Below are 13,477 nucleotides of genomic sequence, written 5' to 3'. Positions count from 1 at the left end.
GATTAAACAAAGTCCTATATGTGTTAAATTTCTTACGATTGCTGTAAGATAGCTTGGTGCCACCAATGGTAAAACACGGGGCTGGACTACAAGGAGGGTTGGAAGAAGTTAAGAGCAGACAATGCAAAGTAATGATTAAAAACGGGATAACAGGGGCCTGAGAAGGACCAGTTAAATTAATCACATGGGGAAGAGGATATGTAAGTGTTGTTACAGATACAGGAACCAGATGCATACCAGCCAAGTGGGTAAAGCCATGGCAAGAAAAGTTGCATGACCCACCCGAAAACACCCCAGCACCTAAGGACTCCGTGCCATAACTGTGGAACTCGGGAGCCTTGGAGTTTGTGTGTTTGCGAGTATTGTGGGATCAGATGGTATTGTCGAAGTTCTAGGGCACGCGCGGGGTGTAGAAAGTGTTTTGAAAGAAAGTTGGAAGATTGTCATGATGCGATATGTGTGCTATTGATAAGTGGACATGAGACAACACACAGCTCACGTCTTGACGGTCTACTGGCAGAATGGGAAAGACACCTCTTTTTAGAAGCTAAGAAAGAGCACATCTGTAGTAGCGAGTGCGGGCGGGATAATTTAGTGCCGCGCATTTGGGAAGTTCCGGAGGAAGAGTGGGAAGGCATAAAACGAAAGCGTAGGAAACGATATGCATGGAAAAGGGGAGGAAAAAACTGAGGGATATGAAGGGCATGCTTGTGCTGCTTGGGATAATTGTACAAGGACTTGCTCACCTTGCTGTCAAAATTGACCCACGGCAGAACATATGGGTCACTATAGCCAATGAAACAGGTCAGGACTCCCTCTGTTTGTCTCTAGCAACCTCAGGAGACCCATTTAGAACTTGTTTAATCGGGGTAGAAGGTTATCAGTCACAATGGTTCAAGGGATATGTGTCAAGTGACACATTGTTTAAGTTAGAGGTCAATATTACTTGTCAACAAGGATACAACTGAGGCCCGATTGTAATGATCAGGTACAATTTTGGGATGTGCCGTCTCGAGTTATCGCCTCCTTGTTTGCACCTGGAGTAGCTGCAGCAAAAGCATTAGGAGATGTGACTGAGTTAGGGTGTTGGGCCGCAAAGCAGATAAATTTAACGTCAGAAGTACTTACGCAAATGCTTAATGATGTAGACAGCATAAGACACGCTGTTTTGCAAAACAGAGCTGCAATTGATTTTTGCTTTTAGCACAGGGTCACGCGTGTGAGGATTTTGAAGGGATGTGTTGTATGAATTTGTCTGACCATTCGGAGTCAATTCATAAAAGTCTCAAGGAAATAAAAGACAACACGAACAAACGAACGGTGGTCAATTTAGGTTTAGATAAGTGGTTAAGGGATAGCTTTTAGATCTTTGTAAACAAGGCATTGTAGTTTTAAGAATAATTGTGATTGTATTGTTAATCGTTCCCTGGATCTTAAAGGGAGTGTCTAACATGATTACTAATTCCTTGAAGAAAGTTTGGCTGTTCAAAAAGAAAAAGGGGGAATTGTGGGGTCGTATTTAGAGGACAATGGACATATGATGAACCCGCCATATGAGGGCCTCTTCTAAGCATGCAGCCGCATACCAAGAAGAAGATCAGAGGAAGTGAACCAGCCATCAGAGAGCTGCTTCAAAACACATGGCTGCATACCAAGAAGAAGATAAGAGGAAGAAAACATCTGCAGTTGGATACATGGGACGAACACCAGGAACTAGATGAACCAATGAGGACACTTACCGAGCTGCGTGACTGCCTCGTGCAAAAGGGCTTTTACCAATCAAAAGGCGCGTGACCGCATGTAGGGATAGAAAACTCTGTATATAAAGGGATAGCGAGAACAATAAAGCGGCTTCTGCTTGATTCACATTGAATTGTGTAGAGTCCGTTGTCGTCTCTCCTCAGAAACACATGACACCAGAAGAGTCTTCTTCAGAGAAGTGCCATACACAGTTTTACTTGGAAGCTTTTTGCCAACAAACAATTGCCTTGACTCCTTCAGATTCAGCCATGTATAACATCACCTTCACATAGCTCTTGTGCAATACTGTGACATTCACCATAATGTAGTCAACCATGCATATATTTTGGTTTGTCTTCTCTCAATGCACTAGGTTAAAGTGCTAGTAAGGAAACTAACCTATTAAGTATACTAGGTAATCACGCTAGTACTTCAGGAGTATAAAGTCACTAGGTACAATTTTACTACCTGCTTCACTGGAATCTGAAGAAACTTCATTTTTTCAAATAGAAAGTTATCACTGAATAGACTGCAGATAATCATGTACATCATGAAATATTCTGCTATAGGCCAGATTTCTCTTAGGTAACTGACTGCACCTAGATATCCTACCACTTTTTAGTCCACTTTATTTCAGAAAGTCTCCTCTTGCAGAGTAAATGATAGAAGAGACCATGGGACTGACAGCTCTAGAATTCACAATCAAACCTGTGGAATATCCTATACTTTACAGCTTTACTTTGCAACATTTTACAGATAGATGAAGGTCTGATATTTGTCATTTAAAAAGCACTTGCACAATATATGCTGCTGAGTAAGTTATCAACCTTTTCCTCATCTTATTTAATAATGAAATCCAAGAAATAAATCTAGTGTTAAATGAGTTTCCATTTTAGTTGTGCATTCAGCTTTAAAGCTGAGTACCTGTGTTCAGGAAATATGGCACAGTTCAACATTCCAACTGTCTACTTTAGCTTTGGATCAAAAAGGCACCCACTTTTCAGACACTACACCTAGAAAACTGACCAGTCTGTTAAAGGGGGGGGGGGGGGGGGGGAGGGAATGAGAGGGAAAATGTGTATTTTTAACAAATGCTTAAGTTAGCAGACTGGTCTCATGGATTTCATAATTCAGAATGTAACTTTGATGTTTTCATAAGAAAATTGAAAGTCTGTAAAATAATGTGTAAAAATGAAAAACAGACTGTTGAATAAAGGTGCAAGTATGAGCTCTACCTGCAGCCAAAAATTTTCTCCTGTGTAAAAGAATCATGTTGAAAAAGTAAAGAAAAATCAACAGAAAACATTCAGAAAAAACAGATATAGTTTTCTCTATTACCCTAATGGGATAATAATAAACACCATAATCTATTAATACCCAGGAGAACATTGTTAGAAGACAATGATCTATCCCAAATTATTCTTGCCATGAAGGCACTGAAACTGAACATGTCCTCCAGTATTTTCCTTTTACCATTTACCATCCAGCTATACAAACCATACATAAAATTGTCACCAAAGTAAACCCCCATTAGGATTCTACACATTTACAAAAAAATGAACTCGCCTCTTTCTAACCCCTGGATAAACTTTTCTGTCAGAGAAAATCTAGAAATAGGAGAGGACTGCTAGTCAAACCCACCAGGCAAAACACATCTTGCTATGACTGAGATACATTGTCTCTCACGTCCAGAAAATGAGACACAATATTGCTATTTTCTGCTCCTTTCCACAGTTTATACAGGTAAAGACCCTATATTTATTTAAACCTGCTTATTTACGGAATTCTTCCAAGTATTTCCTGGCTTTATGCTGCTAACTCAAGGGGACTGTTTTAGTTGAAACCGGAAAGAAAAAAACAAACAAACAAACAAACAAAAAAAAAAACCAACCCAAAACCCACCAAACACACACACAAACAAACAAACAAAACAACCAAAAAAAAAAAATCCACAACAAAAAAACCACGCCTCCCAAACATAAATCTGAGAAGATAAAATCTTCATTTATTAAGAACATTTGCAGTTCTGTTAGTGCAAATGACTACATAAGGGTCAACAGATAGCAGTCTACTGACAAGCACAGAGAACATTTAAATCAATAGGTGAGAAGCAACCACATATCATTTATTCATTTTCATTAGCTGATCGCCCAAGAAAAATAAAAGAACATGTATGATCTACGTATATGCTGTATGATCACGTTGTTTCATGACATGAGTGCTAGTATCTGTAAAACAAACAGAACTAGAATATTACTTGCTGTTCCTACACTATTTTGTAACAAAATACGATATATGGCACAAAAGCATTTTTTAAAAACTAAATAACCCTTAAAAGTGTAACTGAGAAAATCCAGAATCTAGGAATTTTCTGATCAACAAGGAAAGCAGTTCTTTATTTAGGAGAGTAATTTCTTCATAAAGAGATCACCTATGAAAATTACTTTTGTTGCTGGAGTAGGAGCAGAGTTCACTGGCATTGTGACCTGAATCCTTAGCAGATAAGCAGTCCCCACAGAAATAAGCTGCTTGGGACAGCAAAGATTTTTCCATTTGCAATTGTCCATATCACTGAATGAAGAACAAAGAAAGAGAATAAAGTTCATCTATTATAGATCTCAGTTTCCAGTGATGTGATGAAACAACTATGCCACCTGTCAAAAACATAGGCAAACTGTGACAAGTTACGAAACAGAAGATGCTTGCAGGTTCAGCTTCTGGCATCTGCACCTGAAGCAATTCCCCATTAGGGATGGCTTCCTAGTGATCCCCCGTATCTCCTCTCTGCTTCTTAACCCAGTAAAGCTTGGCATCTACAAGCCTTCCCTTTCGTACTCTGACTAGCAGATGAGCTACTCAAAATGCAGCTTTATTTATTCACTAACCCAAGACATAGTGACTGCAAGACAAAGCATAAACAACAATAACAACCACCCAGCATACACACATTTTGTCTTAGTTCACTGTTAATCTTCTTTGGCCAGATTTGCTATGTTTCTTTTGGCCCAAAAAAAACCCCACAAACATACTCTCTGAGGAAGTAAAACAACAAAACAACAACAAAACAAAACAACAAAGCAAGATGCTGCTTGCTCTGTCTGTTCAATGGATACCACTGACATTTTTGAGACAAACCTCATATTTTTAAAACAAAACATTGAAATACTTGCTGATTCGGAATTGCTGATCTGGGAAATAAACATGATAGCAAAATAGCTGGAGTATGGCAAACAGAAGTTTCTCCTCAGTTCTCACATCAGTTTTATCATATTGTCTTTATGATGTAAACATATTTCCAATAGATTTACATTACTGAAAATATATTTCGGATTAAGTTTCTTCTTTAGACCTCCTTTCTGGTGTGAGGTGTCCCTGCCCATGGCAGGGTGATTGGAACTAGATGATCTTCAGGTCTTTTCCAACCCAAACCATTCTATGATTCTATGATTAATTTACCTTGCCTGCAGTCAGAACATCACCACACAGGTAACTTAGAGCATAAAGGGCTATTTAAAAAAGCAATGAACAAAGTCCCAACAATACTATTCAATGTTTCAGTGTCCAAATTAGCCTCCTTTCCTTTGAAACACACTGACTCTACGACATTGCTTCTGAAAGGTTTCACAAGAAGTTTCAGCTCCTTCTGGTGCAAGAGGGTGCCTCGTCAATTCTACTAGACATGTAAACATGGAAGACAGCTCTAGAAAGGCAGGGTCAAGATCTAAGACGAGACACCAGCAGTAGGAAAAGCCCTCAAAAAAATCAGGCAGGGACGCAATCTGCTGTTGACTACTAGTAAGACTGAGGCACTGGTTATTACCAAGCTATTCACCTTTCCTGATGAAAACAGTTCAATAGCTCAAATTTCACAGTTTCTGTAGGGGAAGAAATAAAGAAAAAGAGTTTCTAATTAATGATTTGCTACTATATTTTATATTTGCCACTGGAGATAAATTAACTACAGGGTTTGGGTTTGGTTTTTTTGTTTGGGTTTTCAGTTTTGGTGTTGGTTTGGGGTTTTTTTGGTGCTTTTGGTTGGTTTTTTTTTTTTAGTATTTCTCAAACTATGATGTTGAAAATTTAAAAAAAAAAACAAAAAACCAACTAAGAAGAAAAAAAAAAAAGAAGAGTTGGCTTGGATTCCATGTTTCCTTTATGTGTATCTTACCGAAACCAGGTAATGTAGGCTGAACGACCACACTTGATGAAGACTCTGCTTTGTTCACTTAGGTGCATCAAATCCCCAAGAAATGTTAAAAAAAAAATAAATAAAAAGAAAAGAGCAACCCACCAAGGTTTCACCAATAAGGCATTAAATTCTAATTTGTTTTAACAGTCTTTTTCAGTTTTTAGTTCTACTAAGAATGGTATAAACTGTACTAACAAATGCATTTCAGCACTATACTGTAAGAATAGTTAACTCCTCTAAGAATGTGTCTGATAACCATTCACAGATATGCAATTACTGACTCCACTACATTAATGGCAGAAAGACAGTGGAATTAACATTCAAAGCATTGTTACAGCCTATTTAAATTTACAGTTGTTCATTCCTCTGCTGTTCCTTGTTCACCTGATGCCTACATGTTTACACTACCAATATATCAGTATCCTTGAACTATCAAACACAGTTTTATCATTCATAAACCTTAATAAACAATACTTGCATATACTCAGGTAATTTTATGTATTTGTATCACTCTCTATACACTAAGAAGGGAGAAGATAAATTACTACCGTCCTGCACAAGCCTTCTAAAAAAGCCCTCACATGGCTTATGGACTTGAAGGTGCTAGAGAAGAGCAATTTCTTTGATCTGTCTATAGATATTCACTTTTCCTTCCAACAGTTCCTAGGTTACTCTGGAATGTGGCAAAAAAATAAAACATATTTCACTTTTATCAAAGTTTATTTCTCTTCTGCAGCATTCGTAGCTTTATCCAAAATATGTATTCCCTATTTTGAACTTGTGTATAATCAGAAATTAAACCATGGGCCATGTCAAACTTACAAACTGTGTTAAATGTAAATTCTTAATTCACAACACAAGAGACCCTAGGTCTAATGGAGAACTCCAGGATTAAGTAACTGGATATTTGAGTGAGCAACACACTTTTCTGCAGCAGAAATTAGCAACACTTACATCAAATTCCAGAGGCACTGGAAGCATAGTACAATCTGTTTTGTAAGTCATAAGGTCATGAGAATGGCTGTATCGGTACTGCAAATGACTCCTTCCCTCTGCAGTTTTCCATAATCTTTCAAATGCTGTTTTTCAATTAAAAAAAATAAGCATGAGTTAATGCAAATATTACTAACCACTAATGTATAAAGAGATATGTTAGGATGCTTTTTTCCCTTTCAGATAATTTATTTATTTACAAAAAGCAACTGCTTGAACATAACGGAGCAGCCACGTAAACCGGCACAGTATGACTGACTTGATATTATGCTCCATTGACTTGAAGTCATTTAGCTGTGACTGAGGATTTGCTTCATGGAATCAGGCACTGATTTTCATCTTTATGCAAAATAGCCTACATTTTGTGGTATTAAGCCTAAAACTGTCCTTTTAAGACTGAGTAGATAAATGAACAGAGAACTAGAAATACTGAGGATTTTTTTATTTTAGCCTGTAAGTTGTTCTGTTAGCAATTTAAGAAAAATCTGGTTGATTTTCTGTTACACAGAGCTGTCATTTTCTGAACATTCTACAAGGAAGTAGCAACATTAATATTTTTCCACTGTCGAATATGCAAGATAGAAAGCAACCTGCGTAATGGTTTACATGGATATATTTTATCCGGTTGACTTAATAAAGGTTCTTCATTTCCATGAAGTACAGTCCAAAATTAACCCTTTTTTGTTATTAATGCTTTTCAAAATTTCCACAATTTGTCACAAATTTTATTTTTAATGACTGTATGTATTCATAAGGTTCACCTAATTTAAGTTTGTAAAGACAACAATACAACTTACAGAGTAGTAACTCTAGTATACAACCACACAAATTATTCCAGGAAATCCCTACTGTACTGCATTAAATATATGCAAGTTAAAGTGTCTAAGAGTTTACAGAAATAAGCCTAGATAAGATGCCTTATACAACTATAGGCTTCTTCCCTACTGTTTTACTGGGGTTTTTTACAAGCATGGAAGTAATTAAAAACATAATGAGAAATATCAAAAGGATGAATTATGAATTAGAGAAAAGATACTACAACAAAAGCATCAGCTAAACCTCGAAGTACATTTTGCTTAGGTCACCTTTACACTGAACGGATATAAGTCTCAGGAGAGTGTAATATAGGACAACCAGGATGATTCCAAGAGTACTTGTTATACAGAAAGACTAAAAAAGTTCCATTTATTCTCAGTAGGAAACATTTCAGAGTGACCTAGCAAAAAATATTGCAAAAGTTCTTGATTGAAAGATGGAAAAAAAATCCTCAGCAAAATATTAAAATGATGCAAAAAAGTTAAAAACTAACATCATTCTACACAGATACTTCAATAATAAGATGATTAACCTCCTAATTCTAAATGGCTGTATATTTTTTTCAGTATTCAGAACCTTCAGATTCCTGGGAATTAGACATGACCATAACTTTTAGAGTGCAAAGTTTATGATATTTAAGCAGATACTTCAAGTTAATTCTATGCACAATTATTATTTCACAAATAAAAACTTTTTATAAATCCAGGAACCCATCTCTCAGCTACAGATTATCAAGGCATGTATGATACTAATATACTCATTTAACGTGCCATTTCAAATATTTCTGAGTTTTAGCTAAGACTAAACTTAGCTAAGATAGCCTTTTAAGCTAATAGCTATTTATACTGTCATTCTGAGTTTCAGAAATTCTTCCACATATCCCCCAAGATACTATTTATGAAGTTCAGCTTGCTGCAATACTCACCTCACAGCATCCAGCAGCCTGGCTGAATTCACAATGGACAATTATCAACAAACTACTGAAAGCCATTCAAGAACTATTATATACTTTGTGTACCTCTCTCTTGCTAAAAATAATATTGTTTTCCCAGACACACAATTAACATTGTGCTTTTTAAAAAACTTTTGATCCTATTCTTTTTCCTTCACTTCTTCAGTATTTGATGAAATAAGCAGGCAGCATGATATTTAAAGGATATGCATGACAAGACATCACTTAAACTGTAGTTCCACCTTATGATTTTTCTTTGCTCGTGTAGAGCAAGTTCTACTCTACAGAGCAAATAGCATCTACAGGAATGTAGACACCATTGTGAACAAGTGTAGACACCAAAAAAATTGCTCTTTTGTTCAAAGTGTATTTATTCTCTATTTCATTATAAAGTAATTCAGAAATCTACATTACTAGAAAGAATCTTCCTTTCCTAGTGATACATACACAGTGCTGTTGAAATAGTGTACTGCCGCTCCTCTTTCCCTTCCCACCCCTTACCTGCACATTCCTCTGCATATTTGTGGAATGAAAAGATTTAATGTTGAAAGTTGATATAGCAATGATGATGGTAACACCACAGAGAGGTAAAACACTTTAGAATTTGAGGTTGCTTTGCTTTTGGTGGAATGCTGGCAACAAATCACAATTTGAAAGGCAGGGGGCGGGGGACCAAAAGAGCAACAGAAGTTGAGGGCATTACTGGATTTTCACTCTGAAAATTTAAAACCTTAAATGGCATCCATATCTTTTTGCTCTCTGTAAACACAGAGCTCTCTTCACTGTGGAATCACCACACAGAGACTAATCCCTGAAAGCCCTGGGGTACTGTGCTACCACTGAAGAATTATCCAGCAAACAAGGCAGACAACTAAACCATGGGTAATGTTAAAAGAAAAAAAAAAAAAAAAACCACCCAAAAAAAAACTTTCTTCCTCTTCAATTTTCAAAGTTATTTCAAACATTAGGTTAAAACACATTACTTTCAATCACTGAAGGTACAGAATAGATGACCAAACTGCTACAGTGAAAACCAGTTTTATTTTTAAAAGAAGCTTATGAACTGCTAGCTATGGAAAAAGCATCAAGACTTTACAGTGAATAACATTATAAAGGAAGACTGGTATGGGGAAGGACCATGTACTGTTAAAAGAAAGAATACTAAGAACAAATTAATTCAACAACCATTTAAAATTTGAAATGCATTTTTAAATACCATTCAAATCAGAGATGCTTTGGTTTCATAAATGTGTGAAAACACACCATAATGAAGAGTAATAAAAGGGCTGAAATTAAATTCTTATAAGGGCACGTAAACACTGTTCAATAATCAGAAATCGGAAATCTAACTGATTGAACAGCAAAACAACCTCAATCAAACATACTGAAATAATTTTGACAGAGCACCCTTAAGAATGACGAATGAAAATCTTTTTTTTAAATTGCTTCATCAAGGAATATAACAGTACTGCACCTTACTTGGTTATCATATAACAGAATTAAAATGAGGGTATATAACATAAAAGAATTTTGGAGGAAGCTAAGTGACCTTTAATTAAAGCAACAAATCAGCAGAATTCTTATGAATAGGTCGCTCCAGACAAGCACAGAACAACCAGTTAAGTTGATCTAGAGGCCACATAAAAAACTATTTGAAAAACATCAAGGGTACGAGTACTCTGGCTACTTGATGTCCCCAAATTAAAAATAAAAATAAAAAAATCCCAATCAAAAAAACCACATAGGCGGATGTCATGGATTTGCCTTTTTGATATTATGGAGAGGATTCTCAAATACCTATTCCTTATTGGCACCTATCCTATTAATAAGAAAAGTTACCTTGCTGATTAGCACACTGTGAAACTAAAAAATAGAATGGTGTTTCTCACCTGCTTCTTCACAGCAACTGAATAATAAGAGAATTTAAAGACTAATGGCAGAGGAAAGATGTGGTGGTGATAAGCAATAAGCACTTTCCGTCTTGTGAGAAGCCAGCTAGGTAGTTTCTGAAATAAGATATCCAACTATGCACAAACTAGCCTATGTACAAATTAGGAATTTTAAAGATTACAATCAAAAAGTTGCAGACAAAAGAGTTAAATGTTTAGAGTGGAAAAAGTTCTTTCCAAAGACACTGAAACATCGTCTGACTACCTACCACAAATAAAAGCTTTATTACTCTTTAAAATTCCAGGTGTTCTCCATGTTTTACCTATAAACCCAAGAACCCATAAGATTAAGCTTTCAAAGAACAAACATAGTAGAAAATAAATACCACATAAAATATCATTACTATTCTCACTACGAAAAAAGATAGTTCTTCATCTGCTAAGTCTGCAGTTATCAGCATCAAAAAAACTGCAGATTTTCCACAAAAAGTCCTATATTATTCTTTTGCTAAAGAGAAAAATGTCAATTTCGAGTCCTAAAGAAGTCAAAAAATGTTCAGCTTCAATTCTGTAACAGACACAGTATAGACCACTGTTTATTCTGCATCTAAAGTTCAGGAAATCTGAATACTGTGCTTTTGAAGTGTAGAGTGTCTAAAGCTAGAGAAGTGAAAGCAAAAAATTATTTGATAGTTTGATTTTGTGGTTGATTTTAAGGAGTTTGTTGACATAGAACAATGAAGAATATAAAAGGAGAAAGGAAGCATGACTATAAAACTTGACATTCCACAGACCTACCCTAGAGATCTCCTTTGAAAGCAATTAGGAGGATAATTCTGCAAAGCACTTTCCCTATTTTATTTTTTTTTTAGCTGAAGAGGAGACATCACTGTTCCTGACAACCTAAATGCACTCAGATATATTCTGAAGTCCTCTGTAGATTCCACATCCATCGCCATACCAGTTCAGGCTAAAAGTCAGTGTAGTCCACATTCAATAGTGGACTCCTCCTGAACATTGCAGGTACTGAGCAAACATATCCTGGTATATGTTTGCATCTCAGTGACATCCTCAGGTAGAAAATGTTATTTTTGTATTTAAAATAACTCCACAAAGGAAAAACACTGAAAAATTACTGAAGTCAAAGGCTGCATTATCTTTAAAGAACACATCCATTCGTATGTGAATAAAATTTATGCAGCTTCTTGTCTTGGTTTGCAGCTAGCTGAAAATATACACTACAGCTAATTCAACTTATTATCTCACATTTCAATATTCAATTTTTGAAATCTGCATTCTTTAAGGTCAATATTAGCACACTAGTTAACCATGCCACCTCCCAGCACCCCATTTTCAACTCCCATTCAACCTAGTTTGATGCATAGGGTAAAAAAACCACACTTCAAATCTTATTTTATAGCCTGAGGAATCTTCTGAAACAGTTTCCCTACAAATAGTTTGCCTTTACGAATGAGAAGATTTTCAGTACTGCACTTTGTCCCATGCGACCCTAAGACAGCCACTTCCCTAGCTCCCCTACAAATGCTACACCATTTGCCATAATAATGAACTAGCAAAGTTAGCTACCCAATCGGTCCAGAGAGAAAATGGAAACAAATCATTGTAGTTAAAAGATAGGCTACACTGCCATTATTATTTCTCGCAATAGCACAACGTCTAAGCTAAAACAGTCATGCCTTCCTGTTGGAAGGAAAACCCATGAAAACTGAAGCAGTAACTGACCAAAAAGCATAGAACAGTTCTGATCTATTAATTTGTCAATTTAACATTACAAACTCATTTACAAAGATGACCTAAGAGGTGAGTTAACTAGCTAGCCAAAGATCAAGCAAGAAAAAAAAACCTTTGATAAGCTTATTCTACTTTAGGGAGCAGGAGGGAAGTAAGAGGGTGATGCTCTTGATAGATTAACAATAATTGCTGTTGAAAAGAAGATTAGAGGCCTAAAAACAATTATAAAATCTGATACATAAAGGTAAAGCTCATTAATACATTTAGCCACAAAACTGGTGAATATTCATTGAAATTCGAGAACGAACAATAAATCACCTCATTACAAGGAAAAATGCCAATCAGGAACGTTAACATTGGTTGTGCTACTTGAAACATAGTTGTTCAGGGAGATCATCATCACTGACACTTCTTACAGTCACTAAGATGTTAGAGAAAAAGTAGATGCCACTTACCAGGTCATTCCAATTTTAGTCTGGCACAATTTACACTCCATGTTCTTCAAAGCAGTCAGGGTCTAGTATTTCATGAACTGGACACTACAAAAATACACGTTTCCTACAGAACTGTACTATTCATTGTGACAAAATCTCCTTCCTGCTGGGAGCAGGGGAGAGACAAAGGATCAATATTAGCATCATGTGTGTGCACATCCCTAAATAAAAATCTCAACTTACCCAATTTCCACTCCCCCCATATTTAGAAGAAAATTATGGAAAAAACTCTAATTCTGACAAGCCTAGTGTGAGAAACTATGGACTAGGATATTGTTTATTAAGATTTATGTTAAGCTCAATGTAAAGGTTAGGCAACAAAGATGTGAAATCGCTTATGCAGACAGAAACTCGGACACTGCTTGAGTAAGATAAGATAACCACAATCGCGAGATAACCGCCAGACTTCCAGGAACCGACAGAAACTCGGACACTGCTTGAGTAAGATAAGATAACCACAATCGCGAGATAACCGCCAGACTTCCAGGAACCGACAGAAACAGGACAAACAACCCCAGATAAGGACATGTGAATGAGGGGTCAACTATGGGATAAAGGAGGAAGACTTCTTACTTCGGCCTCAACGACCACCAGGAGGTAGAAAACGACCCCCTAACAACAACTGAAGCATGCGCAGAGTACCTCCACTACT

At 36.4% G+C, this 13,477-nt stretch overlaps 1 protein-coding gene across 2 annotated transcripts in view; it reads right to left on the bottom strand.

Annotated features, from left to right (window-relative positions):
• TUSC3 (tumor suppressor candidate 3) overlaps positions 1-13,477 on the bottom strand; it is a 145,897-nt gene that overhangs the window by 91,172 nt on the left and 41,248 nt on the right. The window contains exon 1 of one of the 2 annotated variants that reach the window (XM_030492197.1): positions 6,884-6,913. The exons of the other annotated variant lie outside the window; for it this stretch is intronic. Coding sequence (XP_030348057.1) covers positions 6,884-6,910 — 27 coding nt within the window. The 5' untranslated portion in view covers positions 6,911-6,913. Of the gene's footprint in view, positions 1-6,883; positions 6,914-13,477 lie in introns of those variants that run through there. 2 annotated transcript variants of the gene reach the window in all.

Source organism: Strigops habroptila, chromosome 7 (assembly GCF_004027225.2).
Source record: "Strigops habroptila isolate Jane chromosome 7, bStrHab1.2.pri, whole genome shotgun sequence".
Taxonomy (NCBI): Eukaryota; Metazoa; Chordata; class Aves; order Psittaciformes; family Psittacidae; genus Strigops; species Strigops habroptila.
This window is presented reverse-complemented; position numbering and strand designations above follow the sequence as displayed.